The 24178-nt window shown below is 33.6% G+C and overlaps 2 protein-coding genes across 10 annotated transcripts; both read right to left on the reverse strand.

The window, feature by feature from the left end:
* Nucleotides 1-6: 6 nt before the first annotated feature.
* On the reverse strand, nucleotides 7-5138 carry LOC112734461 (BRASSINOSTEROID INSENSITIVE 1-associated receptor kinase 1). 3 transcript variants are annotated; one of them, XM_025783786.3, is made up of 12 exons: nucleotides 5010-5138; nucleotides 4229-4438; nucleotides 3730-3862; nucleotides 3568-3639; nucleotides 3284-3427; nucleotides 2984-3055; nucleotides 2792-2863; nucleotides 2624-2703; nucleotides 2133-2261; nucleotides 1691-2032; nucleotides 912-1306; nucleotides 7-720 (listed from the first exon to the last, which is right to left on the reverse strand). In XM_025783786.3, the coding sequence occupies exons 2-12, from the start codon at nucleotides 4350-4352 to the stop codon at nucleotides 406-408; spliced, it is 1878 nt and encodes a 625-aa protein (XP_025639571.1). In that variant the 5' UTR covers nucleotides 4353-4438; nucleotides 5010-5138; the 3' UTR covers nucleotides 7-405. The 3 variants fall into 3 exon arrangements, with proteins under 3 accessions (XP_025639571.1, XP_072089769.1, XP_072089770.1); XM_072233668.1 differs by lacking the exon at nucleotides 5010-5138 and adding an exon at nucleotides 4519-4701; XM_072233669.1 differs by lacking the exons at nucleotides 2984-3055; nucleotides 5010-5138 and adding an exon at nucleotides 4519-4652.
* Nucleotides 5139-6081: 943 nt separating this feature from the next.
* Nucleotides 6082-11126, reverse strand: LOC112734463 (BRASSINOSTEROID INSENSITIVE 1-associated receptor kinase 1). 7 transcript variants are annotated; one of them, XM_072233670.1, is made up of 12 exons: nucleotides 10769-10966; nucleotides 10525-10680; nucleotides 9933-10071; nucleotides 9783-9854; nucleotides 9450-9593; nucleotides 8911-8982; nucleotides 8734-8805; nucleotides 8575-8648; nucleotides 8229-8357; nucleotides 7814-8155; nucleotides 6990-7384; nucleotides 6082-6724 (listed from the first exon to the last, which is right to left on the reverse strand). In XM_072233670.1, exons 2-12 carry the CDS (start codon nucleotides 10622-10624, stop codon nucleotides 6398-6400), a joined length of 1866 nt encoding a protein of 621 aa, XP_072089771.1. In that variant the 5' UTR covers nucleotides 10625-10680; nucleotides 10769-10966; the 3' UTR covers nucleotides 6082-6397. The 7 variants fall into 7 exon arrangements, with proteins under 7 accessions (XP_072089771.1, XP_072089774.1, XP_072089773.1 ...); XM_072233673.1 differs by having other exon boundaries at nucleotides 9933-10246; nucleotides 10769-10945; XM_072233672.1 differs by having other exon boundaries at nucleotides 9933-10246; nucleotides 10525-11126.
* Nucleotides 11127-24178: the final 13052 nt, after the last annotated feature.

Raw genomic sequence — 24178 nt, forward strand, 5'->3', positions numbered from 1 at the left:
TCAGGCTTACTCGCTTAAAGTTCTCTTTAGAACTTGTATTGTGCTATTTTCACAAAATTTTATACTCATTTCCATGTTCCATACAATGACAGGTTCCTCGGAACTCTGTGACCTACACTTTCCAACTTCAGTACCCAATACAAATTACAAATATCTTCTTTTCCTATAATAATCATAACATGATTAAGAGCAAGTGGTCCAACACATGAGGATAACCTAAAATGATGAAATCAGAACACACAGGATGGAAATCATATACAACTTTGTAGTGTATAACTCTCAAAAAAGAAAGCAGTCTGGTTTCATTATGTTTTTGCTTCTTGTGAATATTCAAAAAGTCATCTAGAAGACCTAACAAGGTGCGAATACGGTTGTGTATTGGCTTGGCCATTGAATGTTGAAAGATCATCTAGGACCAGAGAGTTCATCTGCTGGGATATTGAAAGTGGAGTCTAAGAGCATATCAGCAGCATGATAGCACATGCGATCGAATTCATGCTGGTTCATCTCCCCTTTCTGCCATTGATCCCATTTTTCTGCCAAACCATCACCTTCTAGCATGCTCACCACCTCAGACATCTTAGGCCTTTCCATAGGGGAGCTTTGTGTGCACAACAAGGCCACCTGGATCAGTTGCTCTACCTCTTCATCTTCATAATTTCCCTGTAAATCTGCATCAACCAGTGTCTCCAGCTTCTTGTCCTTCAGAAGTCCTTTAACCTGAACTCAAAACAATGTCATTTCCCAACAGTGACCATTAGCCCATAGGTGTTAATATGCGGAAACAACCAATACAGTAAGAATGAACTTCAATGGGATATCTATCATACAAGGATTAGAAAAAATTTGTTGAATACAAGTAACTGTCATCAAAGAAGTATTGACATAATTTTCATAAATGGGATGCCTACCCAATGAAGCAACATGACATCATCATCATTGGCAAGACGCGCTAGATCAAAAGCCCTCTGTCCGGTTATCAGTTCAAGAAGCATCACACCATATCCAAAAACATCAGTCTTCTCTGAAGACTTTCCGGTTGAGAGGTACTCCGGCGCTATATGCCCGATTGTGCCACGTACAGCAGTGGTAACATGAGTATTTCTGTAATCCATCAGCTTTGCTAAGCCAAAATCTCCAACAACTGCTTCAAAATCCTCATCCAGCAATATATTAGCAGCTTTGACATCACGATGAATAATCTTTGGATCACAATGATCATGTAAATAAGCAAGTCCCCGAGCAGACCCCAGTGCTATACTCTTCCTTTTTTTCCAGTCAAGTGGTGGACGTGTTTCTGGACGATCTGTGGCAACACAATCAATATAAATAAATGAAAATTTAGTATGAAAATGCAAGTTTTAACCAACAATAAGAACATCCATCAATGTTAAATTATATATGCACTTGATTTTAATAACAGAGAGGATGAACTTAGATGATATGTAAAATTTGCACTGCCAATTCAGCATGTATGTGGCCATACCAGATAGCATCTTAGAAATACATTGGAAAGCAATTTGACATTGGAAAACTAACACTTCCATATCTACCAGAAAAAAAAAAGACTTGAGAGTGAAGGTTTTCACTTCAGGAATAAAAGAAACTAAGTAATATATTAATGAAAATGATGCATATCACACTAATCCACACTAAATAAAGACCACAGTAGAGTAAGAATGAATGATACCTCGTAAACAAGATGCTACACTTCCATTTGCCATGAAAGGATACACAAGCAACCGTTCGGTAGGTGTCATACAAAAACCATGCAACCGGAGCAAATTACGATGGACAGCCATGCTAATCATTTCCACTTCAGTTTGAAATTGAAGCTCCCCACCCTGCGTGCGTTCCTCTTTAAGTCTTTTTACTGCTACAAGAGTACCATTGGTAAGGCGTCCTTTATAAACCTTGCCAAACCCTCCTCTTCCAAGAATATTCTTGCTATTAAAGCTATCTGTAGCGACTTGCAGCTCACGCAGCGAAAACTTTTTAAGCTGACCAAGATGAACTTCAGGATCCTCCTCAGCTGCCATTGAAAAATATCAGTGTAGCTAAATCAGTAGTGGCTATCACATACAGATTCTTAATCAGCATATATACCATCTTTTATGTGTTAGTCAACTAACCAGGAACATCAAAGAAATAATCAGCACGTTTCCTTCTTCGCAAACAGGCAACTGCAATGGCAGGGCCTGCAAACAACAGAGCAGCACCTGCAGCAACTCCTCCAGCAATAGATCCAGTGGCACTGTTACCTACAATGAGTTACAGAATCTTCAATTGTGATTGAATAAATTTTTCAATATCTTTAAAACAAAAGGTTCAACATTATTATCAACTTTCTCTCTTGAATAGACAATGTGAGGCATCTGCCTCAATATCTCAACAACTCATAAATATTTTTTAAGCACACAGAAGAAGTTATCTCAAGATATATCAAACAATCAAGATCACAGTTCAAAAAAAGTTATTCTGTTCTTTTCAACAAGTTTAAATTTGAGTGTCAGTTGCAGGCACCATCCATAATTATATTCCCAGCCAACGATTTTAGTTCAAGCAAATCAAGTTATTATTTGATAAGTTAAATCCATTAACAATAAAACAAACATCAACAAACCTGAAGAAGCTTTTGGAGGTGGAGCAGTGGGGGGAGATGGAGGGTTTGTTTCATTCAAGCCAGGGTTATTATTTTTAAAACTGCAAAGAGGAACTCAGACATTAGCAGAAATTTTATAAATTCTACCTCAATGATAACAGTAAAAGAAACAAAATAACTTGCACCAACCTGATTGGAGTGAACATTGAAAATGAACCATTTATTGGAACATCTCCTGTTAAATTGTTGTTTGATAGATCACTATATTCCACAACAGCCATAATGTCAGATTTCACAAAATAATATATGTGATAATAGTATACCAAGGCATCTTCATTTGCAGAATTTCATGAAAGCTCTAAGTGAAACAGTAAAACTCACAGGACTTGCAGTGACATCACACTTGTCAAAGACATGGGAATTTTTCCTGACAAACTATTGTTGTTGAGACGCCTGCTTCAGGCAGCAGGGTGAATGAGTATGCATATTATAAACTATTGATAGGGTAGAATGATAGTTTTTTTCTTAATGTTATTGCAGTGTCTAGTGAAAATTAAATAGTCATAGAACATGTTGCGAGTTAGAAGTATGCATGCTAAGACATAAATGAAGTAACAAAATGAAACAGATTTAAGTAAGTTTTGCAGATTAAAGATACGAGAAAAAGGAAGCATGTCATACAGGAAACGTAGCTTTTTAAGGTTGCTCAATGAGTCCGGTATAGGGCCGGTTAACTTATTCACGTACAGATCCAAGCTCACCAAGTTTTTCAAATTTCCAAGCTCAATTGGAATTTTCCCAGTGATATTATTGCTATAAAGTTCCCTGTGATTGAAAAGAAAATTAAGTTAGAGTTCCCAAAGTAAAATTATTCCTTGAATAATTCAAAGATGGCAATACACATGCATGAAAGTTGAATAGCACAAAAATTTCCCCAAGAATATCATATCTGATTCACAACTTACAAGTACTGTAAATTTGGGAGCTGACCAAGTTGCGGAACTAGTTGACCGGAAAGGTTTGCATTTCCTAGATCACTGACCAAACACAAACATTTCACGATGAACACAAACGGCTATAAAAGTAAAAGTAAAAGTAAAAGTAAAACTGATGTATGTATAACTTACACACGGATCACACTATTATCATTGCTGCAAGTAACATGAAACCATGTACATGGATTGACAAGAGTGGAATCCCAGCTTTGAAGAACATCACCAGGATCTGTCAAGCTGTTCTTCAAAGAATTCAGGGCATCACCTATCATAGAAGCAATATTTAGGTGCAACATCCTTATTGTTAAATAAATTGGAGTAGAAAAATTTTCAGCTCAAATTCGGTCACATAGTCACAAATATGAACCAATTAGCCCAACAATGCTAAAAGAATAAACAACACAGCAAATGGAAATAAACATTTTTTTTGTCTGCAAGAATAAAAGCACTTGTAGATTAATTTGTAGAAGCCTTGGTCTCTATGATTAGGATGTGATGATGATGTCAGAGACCCTTTAATACAGTTTCATAGTTGAGTCTTTTTTTGTTAACCATGCTCATTTCAAATACATGTCTAATTGGAATGGGCATAAAATACCCTACAGAAAAAGGACACAATGTCACAACTCACCTTCTGAATTAGCAGAAACCTTCAGCATCACGTCAAGCACCAGAATTGCACAAATGAGAAACTGTCCCATGAAGCACCATGAAGTCACTCGCTCCATGCAGCTCCAAAAGAACCTCATTCTCATGAATCTCTCTTAGTACTAGATGATCTCCATGATGCCCCTTAAGCTCCAAAAGCAGCGTTGACCTCGTTGACCTCAGCAAACCAGCACTGAACTTTGAAGTTAAACCCAAAAAAGAGAGAGAGAGAGAACAGGAATGAGTTATAGGTAGCTCCAAAAAGTTTCCTACTTTTTTGTTGAAGTTCTACTTTGGAATCTATCTTCTCATGTGGGTGTTCTATGTTTTGCCATCAAATGCAGGCAAGTTCAGAATCGACATGCACATGTTCCAAAGTTTCAAGCTTTTAACTTTTCTTCCCCCCCCCCCCCCCCCGCAAAGTTGCAAAGACTAAAGACTTGACGAGGACAAGTCAAAGAACGTTGCATCGTTTAGTTTGAGAAATTTCTCCTCCTTTGCTTTCTAATTTTCTTTTATTATTTTTTGTATTAATTTGTGAACACCGTGATGAGAAAGAGAAATTGGGATGAAAAGGAGAATTGAAAGCAGAGAATGATGGTTTTGAAGTTTCATATAAACTACGTAAGAAAGGTGGATCAAACTCGCACGGTTGTTACGGTCCCCACCACCACTCCCAAAAAATAATAATAAATTAAATTAAAAAAAAGAGGGAAACAGTCAACTCATGCTGGTTTTAGTCAACAAACATAGTGATTGCTTACCGTTTCTTCTTCTACAACTCGAACATCATGTTTTTGCATTTTGCCCTTCCCAGTTTTCACGTTCTGAATGAACTTCGTACTTATTCACTGTTGGAAAAGATTTGTCGTGGCCATGGGAGAAAGAGAGTTTCGTCATAGATGATGAAGTAGAATGTTTGTATTCAATGGTGTTGCTTACGTGGCAAGATTCTCTTAAAAGAAGACATAATTTTTTTAGAGTAAATAATATAATATAAAATAACTACTTTATCAAACAAAATTAATATTTAAAAATTCATTTTATAAAAATCAAAAGTTAGATTCTATTTTGTCAAAATTAAAATTTTTTAATATCAAAATAGTTATAGACTCTTTTAAATTTTTACATTTTATTTATTATTATATTAGAGGAGCACTCTACTATTAAGATTAAAGTTGTATAGAGAGAATATAAATTCTTTTTATAGTTATTTTTTATTATATTATTATTATTTAAAGTGTAAAACTTAATTTTTTAAATATTATTTCATCCTATAAAAAAAATATGTAAACTTACATTTTTATCCTATAATTCACCAGTATTAAATTATACTAGGTTGATGTTAAAATAGAACGGTGATTATAGTCTAAACGAGATTATATTTAGTTATTATTAGAACAGATGAAGTTAGTTTAAAACATAGTGTATGCTGAATGATACTATGATTTATATATATTGTGTGATTGGCGTTGATATTGTGTTAATTAAAAATGTGATATAAGTATTTGTAAATAATTTCTTTTTGTTGGATTTTTTAATAAAAAAATTCGATTAAAAATATTGAGAGTCTGGGTATATACTATATAGAGAAAAAGCAAACCGATGCTTGCTCTTGGAGATTATATGCTCTATGCTAAATCGTTGTAGAAATTAAGGTTTTATGACTCCTAAACCTCCTACTAAAACGCAGGGTGCTAAATCAATGCACCATGGATTTGAACTTTGAATAGAGGCAAATGTAAGATACATGTATTACGTATAAATTCTAATAACTGTATATCTTACATATGTTGCAGTGATTTACATAAATAAAAAATAATGAATTATAACAAATTAATTTAGAACAATCTAGTTATTAATTTTCCAAAAAATTATATTGGAAGATTTCTAACAGAGTGAGTGACACATACAATGACAAAAAGTTATGGAAGACTTGTGGGCTATTGTTTCACCTTACCACTTCATTACCCAATACAAGCTACAAATTTCTTATTTTATCTGTAATAATCACAAATTGATGAAGGCTATGCGTTTTGGACATAAAGATCACAAAAAATAAAACAAAGGCAGAGGATGAAAACCATATGCACAAATATAAAGCAAATCAAGGCAGCATTGTGTATTTGCTTGCTGGTTTAACATCCAAACATCATCTAGGACCTGAGAGTTGTTCTGGTTCCATGTTGGCATTTGAGGTTGACTCATCACGGTTCCTCAAATTGGCAACATAACGGTGGGTGCGGTCGAATTCTTGCCGGATCTTGTCCTTTTTCTTCCATTCTTCCCATCTTTCAGCCAAACCAGCACCTTCCAGCATTCTCACTACCTCAGACATGTTAGGCCTATCCATAGGAGAGTCTTGTGTGCATAATATGGCCACTTGGATTAATTGCTCCACCTTTTCTAAGTTATAGTCTCCCTGTAAATCACTATCCACCAGTTTGTCCAACTTGTTGTCATTCAGATGCCCTTTTACCTGAACCCAAAACAATGTCAATTTCCAAAAATAAGCATTAATCATTGTCACTAACACGTGGAAACAGCCAATGAAACAACATGGAAATTGGTTATGCTATAACAAAAGGGAAAACGTGCGATGAAAAGATTAACTGATAGAAGAAAAGCACAAGCTATTCAAGTACAAGTTTTTTTTTTTTTTTTGGTATTTTATTCAAGTACAAGTTAAAACCATGAAAATGCAATGATGATATAAATTATAGTTTTGCAAACTGAATGCCTACCCAAGCAAGCAATAAGATTTCTTCATCTCTGGCAATCCTTGCCATGTCGAAAGACCTCTGTCCAGTTATTAGTTCAAGAAGCATCACACCATATCCATAAACATCAGTCTTCTCCGAAGACTTTCCAGTTCCAAGGTATTCGGGTGCTATATGTCCAATTGTACCTTTTACAGCTGTGGTAACATGAGTATCTTTAAAATCCATAAGCTTTGCTAAACCGAAATCTCCAACAACTGCTTCAAAGTGTTCGTCTAGCAATATATTATCAGCTTTAACATCCCGATGAATAATCTTCGGGTTACAATGCTCATGCAAATAAGCAAGCCCCTTAGCAGATCCCAGCGCAATAGACTCCCGTTGTGCCCAACCAAGCGGCGGTTTTGATGGCGCACGCCCTATTGCAACAAAAAACAATAATATTGAATATGAGTTCTGAGGTTTACCTTAAGAACATTCTATAGCTTTTGAGCTATTTAGAAATGGACACAAGTACACATCATGGTTTTTTCATGCTCACAACTTTCCTAAAAGAGAAAGGTCACAAACACAATTACACAACAATGATATAAAAAGGAAGATCTATATCAGAATACTAGAGATCCGTATAGCTTCAGCACGGGCCAAATAACTATAAATGACATATATGTTGGTCTTTCTTTTACAGAAAAAAATTTCCTATATGATAAATAAACAATGTTTTTACTTCAAGACAGAGTCATTTCTTTCCTAGGAAAGCCTCATTGAATAATGAAAGTGATGAATATCAGATCAATCCTCCTTAGAGGACCAAAAAAAGAAAGACCTTAATGGATGAATAAGGGTACCTCTTAAGCAAGATGCTAGACTTCCATTAACCATCAAAGGATACACAAGCATGCGTTCAGTAGGAGTCATACAAAAACCAAGCAGCTGAAGCAAATTGCGATGCTTAGCCACGCCAATCATTTCCACTTCCGTTTGAAACTGAAAGTCCTCACTGTAGGCGCGTTCCTCTTTAAGTCTTTTCACTGCTACTGGCTTGCCATCGGCTAAGCGTCCTTCGTAAACCTTACCAAACGCACCCTTTCCCAACACATTTTTGGCATTGAAGTGATCTGTAGCAATTTGCAGCTCACGAAGAGAAAACTTCTTAAGTGGACCAAGGTGAACTTCAGGATCCTCCTCAGCTGCTCATAAAAAACACAAATTGTTGGTAAATCAGTAATGGAAACCATATGCAGCTTTCACCAGTGAACTAACCAGGAACATCAAAGTACTCATCCTGTGGTTTCCTTCGTAGCCAGTAAGCAACTACAATCACAGGGGCTGCAATTGATAAAGCAGCTCCAGCAGCAACTCCTCCAGCAATAGCTCCGATGGCACTCTTAACTACAAGCATTTAGAGAATTAAGAAGAAATTAAAAAAATATATATTATTACAAGGAGGTAGTAGGACAAGAGATCTTCTCTGCAAGAATGAAAGCAAACAAGAAAACATATAATTAAGCATAGCTTTTCAATTTTTCTGATAAATTAAATCCATCACCTGTGCCCAAGAAAAAAAGGAGACAATACATCACAAACAATAAAACAAATATCAACGAACCTGACGTGGTATTTTGTGGTGGAACATAGCGTGGAGATGGATTTGTTGTTTCATTCAAGTGGTTATGTTCGAAACTGGGGAGTGAAACTCAGAATTAGCAGCCATGGAATGGTTTACTTCTCAGTACTAACATGACATAAACAAATAATTCAGACCAACCTGACGGGGGTAAATGATGAAAATGAACCATTGACTGGAATATTTCCTGTTAACTGGTTGTATGATAAATCACTATATTTCCAAATAACAATGCATGATGTCAGATTCACTAAATAATATATAAGACACTAGTCTAATTAATTAGGCATCTTAAACTGAATTAGGAGTAACACTCACAGGACTTGCAGAGTCAAAATATTGGTCAAAGATATGGGAATTTTTCCTGACAAACTGTTGTTGTTGAGACGCCTATTCATGAAGCAGTGCCAGGGTTAATTAGTTTGCAGATAATAAACTATGAGAAACTCTTGGGGGCCAGCAACTTTTAGTATTTTTGACCCGCATTTTGCCAGCACAAATATTAAATTGTCATTTTACTAATTCATATGTGCAAATTCTAAAAAACGTGGATGCACATTATATTGATTCATGGATGCAAACTGTATTGATTCATGTGTGCAAAACTCTAGTAAATATAGGTGAAAATTATATACTTCTTGTGTGCAAAACGTCTCTAAATATGGGTGCAAATTATGACTGACTAAGTGCTAGCCAAAAATGATAATATTTGCTGGCCATGTAGCATTGCTCATAAACTATTAATAGAGTAACGAAACCCCTTAATATACTGTTCATCAGGGTGGAATTAAATAATTATGCATCTTCAGTAGAGGTGACTTCTTTAAAGATGCTGGATAAAGGAAAGCTTGCCGTACAGGTCGTGTAAATTTTTAAGGTTGCCCAATGTGTCTGGTATGACACCAGTTAAGTTGTTTGAGTAAAGATCCAACTTCTCCAAATTTATCAAATTTCCAAGCTCATTTGGGATAGGCCCAGTTAAGTCATTATTGAAAAGTTCCCTGTCATTGAAAAGAAAAATATTTTAATAACTCCATGGTAAAATTTCCCATGAATAATTAAAAGATGCAAGAACGGTAAGAAATTGGTCAAAATCTTAAAGTAAAAAATGTATTTATAGCTTGTATGACATTATAACGCTTTCTTCAGCCATTCAACTATTTCTGAATACCATATGTTGCTGAACTTACAGCCTTTGCAAATTCTGAAGTTGACCAAGTTCTGGAACTAGGTGACCCGAAATATGTGCATTTCCAAGATCACTGACCAAACAAAAACACGTTTCACTATGTACACAAAGAGCACATAAAACCACAGGTAAAATGACATAAATAACTTACATGCTGGTCACACTATTATCTTGGTTGCAAGTGACATGAAACCATGTGCAAGGATTTACAAGAGTGGCATCCCAGGTTTGAAGAGCATTATTAGGATCTTTCAAGCCTCTCTGAGTCTTGAATGCATTCAGGGCATCACCTGTCATAGAAACAAGATTCAGATGCAGACATCCCTGTTGTCAAATAACATGGACTCTGGAGTATAAAACAAAACAAGTTTCATTCCTTTTTTCCCCCTGCATTAGGAAGTGATGATGATATCAAATTTGATCGTTGTTGCAATGTCATACTCATATCCTATTCAAAATGAAGTCCTACAAAAAGTCACACTTGGTTCATGATTCTAAATTTTGCAATGACTTTCAAGCCAAATGATACATGGTGTGATGCCTTGGTGAAATATTTCAAAAGCATGAAACATATTATTAACTCCTCCAGTTTAATTTTATTTGTTAGTCAAACATATCACCGAGTAACAAACAAGTAACACAGCTGACAAATTAAAATCCATGGTCATAAGTCATAACTCAAAGAATCTGTTAAATGGAAAAGGACATTTATGTAATAATCAAAAACCAGCAGAGGAGCAAACCTTCTTGATTGCCAGAAACCTCAAGCATAACATCAAATACCAAAGCTGCATAAAGAAGAAACGGTCCCAATCCCATTAAACATGAAACCACTCGCTCCATGTTTTGTATCCTCTTTCTTCAACCGCAGCATTTCATGAGAGCCTCATGCATAAAAGCTGATCCCCATGATACACGTGAAGCTCAAAACACGTTGACCTCGTTGACCAAAAGAAAAAAAACAGTGAAACGTGAAAAAGCACAAACCAAAAAAAAAAGGAAGAATGGGTAGCTCCAAGTTCCCTCCTTTTTCCACTCCTAATTCTTCTTTCTTTGAAATCTCAGGCTGGAGCTTGAAAATGTAGTCATGGTGGTTGTTTGAGAAGAGAGATAGAGAGGTTGAGGAGGTTCAAGAGTTCAACTTTCGCAAAGTTGGGGAGACCCAAGAGCCCAACGAACGAACGTAGTTGCATCCTTTTACACACTGATGATAAATGTCTTCTTCTTGCTCCACTTTCTTTTGCTTTTTGACGTCTTTTTCTTTGCTTTATCATTTTTTTATGAATTATTTATGAGCACTGTGAGCTGAGAAAGCGATATTCATTCAGATGGAAAATGAAAAACTGAAAGAAAAATATAAGACAGACAATAAAACTACAAAACCTGAATCTTCTTTTTTTGTAATAACTAATAGGAAAGCACAGGTAACTAACAACATTTTTGAATAATGTGTGAACAATTTAAATTAATAGGATTAAAATAATATTTTTGAATAATGTGTGAACAATGTAAATTAATAGAATTAAAAGAATAAATTAATCTTAAATTTAATTAGTAGCATTAAATTAAGATGTAGTATATTTTTATTTGATTGGTGGTTATTCATGTTATTCAAGATAATTATTGTTTATCTAACATTTTAGGTACTCGACTACTGGGACACACAAAGTGTACAATTCTCTCAAGCAAATAAATTTCATTCTCATTTTTTGGTGAATTAGAATGAGACCTTGTAATAAATATTAAAAATGGCTATGTTTTGTAAAATTAAATTAAATATACGTAAATTAAAGTTAAATTTAAAAGGTATTTTATTTAAAATAAATTGTAATACAAAAAAAATTGATATTGGAGTTGTACAAAATGATATTTTTATTTGGTGGTTTGATTTTTGTATTTATTTTAGTTGATGGACTTAGTTTTGTTATATGATGCTCGTCATCCTTCTTTTTTATTGGTTATTGTTAGAGTTGTTGTTTTTTTCTTTTTATCGTAGATTCTTGTGAATGCATGTTCTTTATGAATTGTTAAGTTGTAGCACTTTTTATTGTGTTGTTTGTTCCATCTTTGCATATATGTTCTTATTCTGAAGATGTGTCTTGAATTTGTATGGTTTTCTTTCTCCTTAATCTCTTTATGTGCATGTAATTTTCTAATAACATCTATAATAAAAAGAATAAAAATGTGTAGAATTTTGTTTGAATAAGTTATTTTTAATAAAAATAATTGAAATAGTATAAAGTGAATAAGTTATATTTAATAAGAATAATTTTTTTTAATAAGTTATTTTTTAAAATTTTTTTTAATAAGTTTTTTTTTTATTTTTCTTTCAACTGTTATGAGTAAAAAGTTTGCTTTTATTGTACTTTTAATTGGTCTATACAAATAATAGAGTATAGACTTTTCCTTCTTATAACAAATGTTTGAATTTGTTCATCATATTTCTCTTCACAATTACATGAAGAGATGTTCTCTGCAGTGTTAGTAAATCATAGTTAATAATTAGTTAAAAAAATTGACTACATTTATTTTTTTTTAAGTTATTAGAAAAAGAAACAATGAATAGCATATTGAAAGAAGTATAATTTTAACGATATTAAAATACAATTATATATATAAAGTATTATAAAATAATATAAAAAGAAAAAATAATTAAAGTATTTTTTTCGTAAATCTAATTTAAAAATATAATAAATATGTTTGTTTTGTACCTTTTCATCTAATATAATCATTTCTAAGCAAAGAGACTCTTCTTCATTTGTGGGTGTTAATGTTTCCCATAGACGAACCACGCAAACTTTATAAACCAATTGTCTGTTTGTTTAGTGATATTGTCCAAAGAATGATACTCAATTGAATAAGTTTGAGATGTTGTGTAGTGCAAAAATAAATTTCTTGTGCTAAAGTTTATGTTATTTGAAGAAATAGTGATAAGAGACTTATATAAGTAGTTCAAATAATATGGAATTTGAATATTTGTAACGTGAAATTTATTATGATTAATAGATTATTATGACATTTATAATATGGATGTTTACTACATTTAATGAGTTATTTATAGAAATAAAAAAATTAATTATTGGGGTTATAAATTTATTGTATTGTTTATAATGATAAAACATAATAAATAATTAAATATAGAAATATGGATTCTTATAGATTACAAATTTGGTTAGACACTATTAATTTATAATTATTGTCATTGGTAATTTTGTAGCCTAATTTGCATATATTTCTATTGTATATTTTTTTGTATATTTTATTTTTTTGCTGATTTGGAAATAATAGTTGATTTGAGAAAAATTGAGTGGTCGATTCTAAAATTTTGCCAAGTAAGTAATGTTGTTGACATGACATTAGTAAAAAGAGAAAGATGTCTTAAAAGTATTGTGGATAAACTTATCTATCTACTTTTATATATTAAGAATAGATGTCGAACCCGAAAGAGACAGTTAATTTTTTTTTTCTGGTCATACCAATACATACACTAACCTAACTACGAGTGCTTGGATTCGAACCTGTGTAGTTTAGGAGTGCACATAATACGATTCGGTTCGAAGAATTGGTCCAGATTCGAATACTTTGAGATTAATTTGGTGTGATTTCATCGAGTTTAGAGTCGGGTAAGGGTCTCAAAATTAGGGATGTGCATAGTCCGGCCCGACTCCAAACATTTTAGGGACTAATTTGGTGTGATTTCACCAAGTCTAGGACCGGGTAAGGGTCTCAAAAATAGAACCGGTCATTTTTTTGGGTCGGGTTCAGGTCATAGCTCGGGTCACCCGAATCCAGCCTGGTGACTCGGTCATCATACACAATTAATATTTTGTGTTATTAGTGATGGATGATGGCTATTCTTATATAGAATTTAAGTATTGTAAACCTTAATATTTTATGTTATTACTTATTAGTCATTATAAGCCTATAAATTAATGTTTTATGGTTAAAATGCATAAGACTTTAGACTAATGCATAATATTGTGTTATTTGTATTGATTTAAATATTTGGTGTTATTAGACAATATTAGTATTGATTGTGGTTATGCTTTAATTTTAGAGAAGGGTTGGCTCTTGTTATATTTTTCTAAGTGAATTTTACCATGTCAAATAATGGTTGGAGTCTTGAAAATTTGGATATTTTCACATGCTAGCTTATAAGAAGATATCAAGGTAATGTAATGTTAATGACCCGATTTTTACCCGATATAATCGTGGCCCGAAAGTGTTTAGGTTTCATCGGGTCTAGGGCTGGGTTCGTGTCTAACAAATAGGCCCGGTATATATTTCGGGTCGGGTCTGTGTCACATCAAATCTGGTTTCACCCGACCCATAAACACCCCTACTCAAAATTAGATCCGATCATTATTTATGGTCGGGTCTGGGGCAAGATGAACCCGGTCCATGTATACTCTAGGAGGACTAAAAAAGGTATATATGTTTTAAATTAATTTCAATATTATGTTATATTAATTATAAGCTTATTGTTTTATTTTTAATCACATTTGTTGAATTAGAAAATAGATCAAAGAAGTATGAAATTAGAATTTATGGACAAATTCAAATTCAAGTATGGTTATTAACTTCTCTGTTATTTTTTTCCTCTTTTATAAATGAGTGCATCATAATTTTTTGACATAAAATTTATCAAGATCTCAACTAGACCTGAACTTCACTCGATCAAGACCTGATTTTAGTGTGGCCTGAAAATAGTATAATTTCACTATATATAGAGTCGGATAAGGATCTCAAAAATATATTCCATCATTATTTAGAATCAGATCCAACCCTTAGATTGGCTTTAGCTTGAGCCAAATACTTTTGCCACTACATGACATGGTTAATCTTCTTTTTTTTTTTTTTTGGTCGGTGGATTGGACAACCCTCAATTCTAGGTACACAATACACACCCACACACTTCTCACATACTTACCATGTTTTTTTCCTCGGTTGCAGTTGGTAGGATTTGAGCCCGAGACCTTTGGCTTCATTTGGTTACTGTCTTCAGAACATATAGACACAGACACAACTATACCAAAAGACATAGACACAAATAGACATAAATTTTTTAACGTTTTTGGCATCAGTGTACAAGACATAATAATTTAATTTAAATGTCCATTTTATCCTTATTAATTATCTACCATCATCTTCTACCAACATTAACGCTGCCGCCATCATAACTTTCTACCATCACCACTACTGCCACCTGCAATTTTTTAACTTCATCGCAAAATACTATCTTCAACTTTCATTTATTCATCAATTCAGTAATTCAATTTTCTTATTAAAAAAAAAACGGAAACAGGTTGAAATAAATAAAAAAAACGAAAATGAGAAGACAGATCTCAAGAATGATAGACTACTATTTTGGACTTTCTTGGTTTTTTTTGCCTTTCTCAATGAAATTGATTTAAGTAATAGTGGAGATGAACAGATCTGGACAACACCTTATGAATGTAGATGAATAAATATGACCGAAGATGATGACCCATGGTAGTGATAGGTGCGACTGTGTGAAGAGAGAAAGAGAAAAGAGGATGAAAAAGAAAGAAGGGGCGTCAATGGTGGCGGTCCGTGACAGCGGTATGGAGGGATACAACAATAGAAGGAGAAGCAGAGTGATGGGTGTGGTGATGCGAAGAGAGAAAGAGAGAAGAAGATGAGAAAGAGAGGAGAGGCAATGGCTATGGCGGTGGTGTGGAGGAGGGACACAGCCATGGAAGAAGGAGGATGGAGGAAGGAACGTGGAGGTTGGAAGGATTTTGGGGTTAGAAACACAAAATAGAAAAGACAATAAGAGAGAAAAAGGGGAATTAGGGTTAGATTAATTAGGGACATAGTTGAAATTTAAAAAAAAAAAAAAGGGATAAAAATGTAAAATTTTGTGTCTTATAAGTTGTGTCTCAATGTCTCAGCTCAATGGAAAGACACTAAAAACATGTATTTTGTGTATACTTATGTACCACCGTATCCATCATAAATTTGTGTTTTAACAAACAAACGGTGGACATGTGCCACTGTGTCCATGTCTTTAGTGTCCGGAGACACCAACCAAACGCACGCTTTGAGATGGAGAGAGAGCGAATGCTGTGTAAGTAGGGATGGCAAAATTCCCCGAGACGCGGGGATCCCTGCGGGGACTGGCCCGAATGGGGATCCGATTGTGGGGAATTTTTCCCGCGGGGATGGGGATGGGGGACAAAATTCCCCCGAAGCAGGCGCGGGGACCCGAGCGGAGATCCCCACCCCGTCCCCGCTATTCCCCGAAGTTTATGAATTCCTTGAATTATCCTTAATAGTTTATTTCTCATATATGTTTTTTAGTCATTTCTCATACACACATATATATAGAAACCCAAAACTCCTAATCTTTATTTGCATAACCTCTCTTCAATTCAGAGATCCCTAAAGCTGACCATACTCCATCCAACCTCTCTGCAGCCACCCCCTCATCACCCTTCTCACCGCATCGTCACACCTCACCGTGCCATCACCCTTACCGCGTCGTAATTTCTATTTGCGGCGTTCCTTTTCGTAACTCTGCCGTCGTGTCCATTCTCCTCTCTGTTGTCGCGTCTCCCACCTCGTCCACTGCTTTTTTCTTTGGCTCGTCGTTGCGTCTCCCCATTGCGTTATTTTGAAAGAAGTCACCATCGTGTTATTTAGACTTTTTGTATAAAATCTTTCAGTTTTTGTATAAGATAGATACTTGTATCTCTATTCATATGGAAATTAAAAATTAGTTAGAACTATTATGTAGATGGGGAATGGGGGTCCCCGCGGGGAATGGGGCTCCATGGGGAATGGGGATGGGGAGCAATTTTCCCCCACGGTGGGGAATAGGACGGGGATGGGGAGTAAATCTGAGGGCGGGGATGGGGAGCAGGGAGGCATCCCCCGCCCCCGCCCTGCCCCATTGACATCCCTACTGTGTAAGCTATTTGCAGTTAATCTTCTTTTTTGACTTATACGAAGGGGAGAAGTAAAAAACTGACAAAGAATTAACCAAAAAAAAACAAGAAAACTTGGCCCTTTTGTAGTGGGAAAAACCTTCTTCAGATTGTCTTGTTTGGCCCAATTAATTTATTGGTCCCCCAAATGGATTTGCAACAAATAGAACCTCAAAGGGCTTCATGCCCTTTATAATACCCAAAAAAAATTCACAATGGTCTGACCAAAAACTTCATCAATGTCTACAGACCCAGAAAAGGAAAAACTACGATACCTCAGACCTTAAAATGGTTCAAGTATTTATTTGTTTTTTTTTTTAATTTATAAAGAACTAATATTTTTAGTATAAAAATAAAAAATTAATTAGTATTAATTTAAGTACAAAAATATTAATTATTTAATATTTATCTATTTTTTAATAAAATAAAAGTATTTATTTAGATATCAAAACTGTTCAAATTTTTTTTAGACTCGTGATTTGACTCCGTTAAAGGACAAATACAACCCTATTTTTAATTTTTTCTATTTCCTATCATATAATGTTTTTTAATTCATATCAATTTTTTTTGGTGACTTAATTCATATCAAATTACTACTCTTTTTAAACTACTTATATGTAAAATTGTTTTTGTTGATATATTTTTTTCTTGTCACGTAAAAGTAGGTAAACAAAAAAGTGCATTTGACTTAGAAGATATTTAACAATCTAGTGCTATTTATTTTAGCATTTTGCACTAAAAGTGTTAAATGATTTAGCGCCTTCTGAATCAAATATCCGTTTTTCTTTAGCGACTTATGCGTGACGTGAAAAGAATTGAAAAATGCTACCATGGCAAAAAAAAAATAAAAATAAAAAAAGGGACACTTTGGTAATAAACTTACAGAGCGTTACAAATTAATATAAAAGTCTTTAAATTTGATTAGAGGAGTTGAGTTGGTCTGGCTCTATGCCACTTTCACTCATACCAAAATTTTCAGCTTACTAAACAATGTAACTACAATACTATTCTGATGATAAATGAAGCTCAACCAGATCCTTCAGATCCTCCTCTTGCTCAAAGATACGAATCAAACTGTCCCAAACTCAAACATTATTATCAATCACTCTACCTTGCACTTCTCTTTCCATACTCTGATTCTCTCTGTACCCTGCCCCCATGGTTAATAATAATTGAAACAACTTTCTTGTCTAAACATTTTCACTTTAGTTTGGTCTATTGGAAGTTTTATAAAAGGGGTAACATTTTATTCTATTCAACTGAATTTTCCTTCTTTGGTTTCCAAAATGACACAAGTATTTTATTTTTAACCAATTATTTTGATATCATGAGAAACAGAGATCAAATTAAAATAATGTTAACTACGGCTGCATTTTGAAGGGAGAGTGAGACTGAGACCGAGACTAAAACTAAATTAAATCTTTGTATTGTGTTTGGTGTAAAATATACTTAACTGAATTATGTTTAAGTATTATGTTTAGTTTAAGATAAATATGAAAATTGAGGAATAGATTTAAAATTTAAAAAGTTAAATGAAAGTGTTTTTTAAAAGAAATGTTATTAAAGTTTCAGTTTTCAATATCAGAAATTTCAGTCTCTCTGTCTCCATGTTATGAAGATATTAAAATTTTGTATGTTTTTCAGTCTCTGCTTATCAAATATAATATTAAATCTCAATGCTCCAATTTCAGTCTCTCAAAACAAACACTACCTACTATAACATTGTGGCATTATTATTGTCCATGCCTGAAAAGGGTCTCACTTTTACCATAAGAAGCAATGATGGATTAAGTGGGCTGTGAAGGCAGACCAATTAAGATTACTTCAATTTCAAGAAATTAAAGTAATAATCAAATCCAACAAACCTTATGGACACACACTTTCAATCATTCTATTCTACGCCAACTTTGGACTTATCCACAGCCAACTATGCATCAGAGTGTGCCCGTGATGATGACCAACAACTACCTTCTGCTTCTTGCAAAGCTCCAAACAAAATAAGGACTTGGCCCCATCGCCATCCTTCCTTGCTCTCCAATGTGCACTTTCATTTCTCTTTTATATATATATATATTGAGTTGATACACTTTTTTTTTTAAATATTAGATAAGGTATAAAATTCATATCATGTAAATATATAGACCTAATCAAATATTGAAAAAAAAATATTGATTTAATAAAGAAAATATGAGTATATATAACAAATTTACATGTGTGTTATCTAACCTTTTCTTATGGAATAGCTTTTATTGCAAAATTGCAAGTTGCAACTATCTTAAACCCGAATGGAATTTTGATCAAGTACAAAGATAATGCAGGTGGTCCGTGACACCTCAATAATATAAATAAGAATAATAGAGAACAAAAAATTCACCGGCACAACAGCACTCCAACACCTTCTGTACCTAAACAAACAAAGAAAACACTCTCTGCCTGCAATGATTTTTTTTTTCTTTTTTTTTTTCTTTTTCTTTCTTTTTGTTTACCTTGCTTGAATTTTTGGCCTTGGTTTCGGTTTCTGTCATTTGAGCAAGATGCATTGGACTGGAACAAAGGAAAGCAAGAAAGAAGTCACCACGTGACTAATAATGTTTTCATTATTATTACCCTTGCACTTGCGGTTTCCACAAGAGTACAACTGTCCAATAGAATCAACTTAAAATAAACAGATTAATTAGGAATTGATGACATTAAAATAAAAAATAAAAAAATTTAGCTTTGCATTCATTTTCCTTTGCAAAATGTAATACTGATAAATGTATACAATGGAAATTTAGAGAGTATTAGAGATATAATCATTAGTGTTACCTTTTCGTATCAGTTGAAGCTTTTGGGATGAGTGGTATCATGCATGGTATTAGAGCGCTAAATCCAAAAGGTCAAGAGTTTGAGTCTTGGTGAATCCCAAAATCAATTTAAGTTTTTGGGAAGATGTTTATTATCGCTAGTACTCGGATGGTTATTCTAGATAGTATGGGAGATGTTCATTCTGTCCCATTGTATACATTGTACAAATAATCCATTGTCTCCCTAGCGAGATCCTTTTATATAAGTATATAACATAAATATATATAGAGTGCGGATTGGTCGAGTAGAATTGAGACTCAACCCGCACCCTACCCAACCCACGATCGAATAAGATCGAATTGGATAATCGCAGGTACATATTGCCACCCCCTAATTTCATTAGCCTCAATTCTTTTCTGGAATGGAACATAATAAACTTATCCATATAATATAACTTTTCCGTGGTCATGACTCATGACTTGACTTACTATATATCAATCATAGTCCTAATTTCAATTAGTTAATTAATATATCATAGTGATTGATTGCAAAAATAATCACATTGATACAGCTAATTCCCTAACTAATAAGCCAAAAAGCAATCATCATCATGGCTGATTCTTGTTCAAGTTATGTTATAGTGGGACCCTCCATCATGCAAAATCGCCATACACAAATCAGTTGAATCCAATTTTCCAAATATTAGGAAGCTAAGCATGTCATCAATATAATAACAAATGGATATGGACATAAGGTTGGTACATATGCAGCAGAATCAGTGGCTATTCTTTATGCAACAAAAAAACTTCCAACACAACCTGTGGTTATGCCAAAGAAACCAAAGAGTGCCATGTGTGAAGTACCATACCCCATATCAAAGTTAGTTAAGCTACATGATCCTTTATACACAATACGTGCTTAACATATACATTATTTCATATTACAATATAGTAGTGGATGCTTTTTTTCTGGCGTGTCTAATGTTGCTTGAGATAATGTTATATACCTCATCTTTGTTCACATTAAAAATATAAAACCTTTTGTATTTTTCAAACAACATAACATTGTATATGATGTGGTCCTTATAATTCGGAAATCATAAATTATAATTTAAAAATTAAGTCAAAAAAATATTAAGATTTTTCTGACACAAACAATCACAACTCATAATTGTTGCTCATAATTTAGCTTTCACAACCCAATTTATCTCATATTATTCGATAATTATCACTTATATGGCTCCAAAAATAAGTCAAACAAATAGATACAATCATTTAAAAAAATAAAAAATAACATATTCACATATCATTCTTAATAATTTAAACCAAAAAGAACCAACTATGTTAAAGAGTAGTGTCTTAATCTGATCTGGGCACATGCTGATCTGGCTGGCTACCACCCCCGCAATCATGGACTAATCATCTTCATATATGTGAAATTAATCAAACATATATAACACCAAGTACTACCTACTATGAATTTAGGATTTTTTTTTTTTAATGAATAATATAACCAATGAAATGCATGCAAATTTTTTATTTTGAGGATATTCACCGACCCACCCTAACTATTTGAAAAAGATTAATCCTAAACCACGCCCTCCCTTCTTTGGAATGCCAATTTTGGAAGATGAATAATAATATATATATATATATATTTCTTTGTTTTGTATATAGTATATCATTAAAATATCATAATTCGTTTGTTTTGGAAGGATTCACTGAACATAGAGAACCTTTTTTGTGGAATAATGAAAAAGACAACTTGTTAGTAATCACGATTCTTTCGAAGAAGTTGCTCATAAAGACAAACTACAATTAATATTTTAGAAAAATAAATGCCTTTACAACTAGTATACTTTGAATTTCGGTGTATGCGGAACCTTAGACCTTGGAAAATATTGGCATAGTTTATCTATTGAATCATATAAATTATTTGATTTTTGTTATTAAAAAGTCTAAGGATCAGCACTTTTATTAAAATTTAGCACTCCTCTTTTGTTATTTTGTATAAACACAAAAATAGCATAGTTCATATTAGAATTTGGTGCAGATATGTCCACTAATAAGGAGCATCTTATGTCACTATGTCATTAGGAAAGTTTTTAAATATATCGATACAATTTTATATATTATATATATTTTTTACAATTAAGATCAACGATTAAAAATTACTGAAACATCAATATATCGATGTACTTTAAAATTTTCCAATATATTTAAGAGCTTGAACAGAATAACCTGCTATTGCAGATCAAGTTTAGGTTATCTCCTATGAATTCATTACCATACCAATGTTTTAGTGGTTGTTTTAGTTTTCATTGACTTTGGTGGCAATGAATTGAGAGACAACAAAGAGAACAAAAATCAATTAATCTATTTATTTTATATGTCGAGTTTAACAGCTGCAGTTAATTAAAAAAACGGTGCGACTTTGTAAAAAAAGGGTACGAGTTTAGGTGGTGTGAAGGGTCCAATTTGATTAATTGTAAAGAGTCTTGGAGACTCAAATTTTTTTTTTAACCAATATCAATTTTTTATTTTAAATTCTAAATTTTAGTTTTAAATTTTTTTAAAACTAAAAATTAAAGAAATAATTCTATATTAAAAAAATGACTAATTAACTATCTATAATATCAAATGTAGTTATCTAAAATAATGTTAGAAAGATAACAATTAAAGTTATCTTATTTAATTTAATATTCATACTTTTATATATATAGTTTTTAAAATTATAATAATTATTTTAGTGATAATTAATGAATGGGATTAAATATGATTTTAGTTCCTAAGTCAAAAATCAAAATTATTCTTAAAGTTTTTTTTTTACTTTTAATTTAGTTTAATAGGTTTGAACTGTTTATTGTGTTTGATAATTCTTGATTGTTGATAGATATTACTGTTTAAGTAAATTGTTGATAGATGTAGTTTTTGACGCATTTTAGTTATAGATGAAATTCTGCCAGAATTTCTAAAAAAATATAAATATAATCGAAGTTTATAAATTATTTCGAGAAAAAGTTACTTAATTAAATTGTTGAAGATCAAAATTACCAAAATACAATTTTTGTAAACTGCAAACACATTTATAACATTTACATCTCTGTAGAAATCGCGAGAAGCTATGATGAATTCAAGATTGAACGTGAACTGCTACAAGATGTAGCAATTAATGTTGGAACGCGTGATGACCAGAAACCGCTAAGGGATATAGCGGTTTCTGAGAAAATCGAACCATAAAGAAACCGCGAGAGGTTATAGCGGTTTCTTTTCAATTGTGTTGTGTTAGAAACCGTGTGACCCTATAGCGGTTTCTTTATATAGAGAGGGTCTATAAATACCCAATATGAGGCAATGGTAGAGTAGTATAGTGTCATTTTCACAAATAGAGAGTGAGGAGAATTTTTTAGCTCTAGTGCATTGTTCTGAAAAAATTCAAGTAAAAGACCCGGTGTTAAGTTTACTTATAGAGAACCAGTGAGTGTTTTTATCTGATCATCAAATACGTTGTCAGAGCTAAAAACCAGTATATTACAAAAGGTGGGGGTGTGTGGGACAAAGTGGGCAAAGAAGTTGTTCTACAAAATTCCTATTGCGGTTGTGTCAACTGATGTGAAGTATGAAACATTTGTGATAAGGTCCGATGAAGATATGCAGGTTTTGTTTCATTGTCGGCGAAGTTTTCTGGAAGTGAGAATACACGAGTTATATGTCAAGTTGGAAGATGGCGTCGACAGTTATGGGGCATCAGCACTGATTAACTCGTGCTAAATGTTTTTCTTTCTGCAAGAGAAATTTATATGGGACAAGACTCACAATCTCATGATTAGGAAGATCTTCGACCATCAGATGGCTAGACGGCTTCAGCAGATCTTGGAGTACATACGTGAGTACCACGACCATCTCACCATTTGGCTTCGCTCGAACATTAAGAAGTCACTGTACGTTCATTGGGAGACCTGAGGAGTTCAACCGTCGCCATTTCACTAACAGAGCTAAGCATCAGTTAGTTCGTCGAAGTATAACGATGGGTTAGCGACTTTCATGAAAATAAAGGCCAAGCTGGTAAGTAACTTGTTTTATTTTGTTATTAAGTTTGTTTAGTATTAATATAATGTCATTATTACTTGACTTAACATGTGGTTTCAAAATGTGTAGTCCAAGTCGTTGGATCGTGAGGTGACGATGACGGAGACCTTCAAGTATACCCACACGTTGAAGGACAACAAAGAGAGATTTGCCAATCAGCGGGCCACGGATCATTATGTGAGTAAACATCATGTGATATGCCATTTTTAAATTAACTGCAACCTTAATCATAGAATGTGTTATACAGGACTCCTATACGAAAAGATTGGAGGCCGCAATCCAACAATCTTAGCGTACTGGAGACAACGGCAGCAACTTTGCCGCACCAGCCGTCGATCCTGATTGGGTTTGGCATAAAGTCGCATTCGAGCCGTACAAAAATCGCGTGTATGGGCTCGGATTATTCTTTGTTGACAACCTCCGCACATCCATGTTGAGACATTCATCCAAATCTACCACCAGTCGGCCCATCGATCCCGAGGACAACATCGATTTGCGGGAACAGGTGCTGCTCCTCACCCAAAGCCTTCACCGACAAGCTCAGCAGCTGCAGGAGTTTGAGGAGAGGTATC

This window comes from Arachis hypogaea, chromosome 3, assembly GCF_003086295.3.
Source record: "Arachis hypogaea cultivar Tifrunner chromosome 3, arahy.Tifrunner.gnm2.J5K5, whole genome shotgun sequence".
NCBI classification, from domain to species: Eukaryota; Viridiplantae; Streptophyta; class Magnoliopsida; order Fabales; family Fabaceae; genus Arachis; species Arachis hypogaea.

Excerpts from the sequence above, each read along its gene's own strand:
- LOC112734461 (XM_025783786.3), bottom strand. The coding sequence starts at position 4,352 with ATGAGAATGAGGTTCTTTTGGAGCTGCATGGAGCGAGTGACTTCATGG. Across the intron at positions 3,863-4,228 it reads GGTTTCTGCTAATTCAGAAG|GTGATGCCCTGAATTCTTTG; the intron begins GTGAGTTGTGAC and ends CTTCTATGATAG. Across the intron at positions 3,056-3,283 it reads CTTAAAAAGCTACGTTTCCT|GCGTCTCAACAACAATAGTT; the intron begins GTATGACATGCT and ends TGCCTGAAGCAG.
- LOC112734463 (XM_072233670.1), bottom strand. The coding sequence starts at position 10,624 with ATGGAGCGAGTGGTTTCATGTTTAATGGGATTGGGACCGTTTCTTCTT. Across the intron at positions 8,649-8,733 it reads TCATCATTTACCCCCGTCAG|TTTCGAACATAACCACTTGA; the intron begins GTTGGTCTGAAT and ends TTCACTCCCCAG. Across the intron at positions 6,725-6,989 it reads AAATCTTATTGCTTGCTTGG|GTAAAAGGGCATCTGAATGA; the intron begins GTAGGCATTCAG and ends TTTTGGGTTCAG.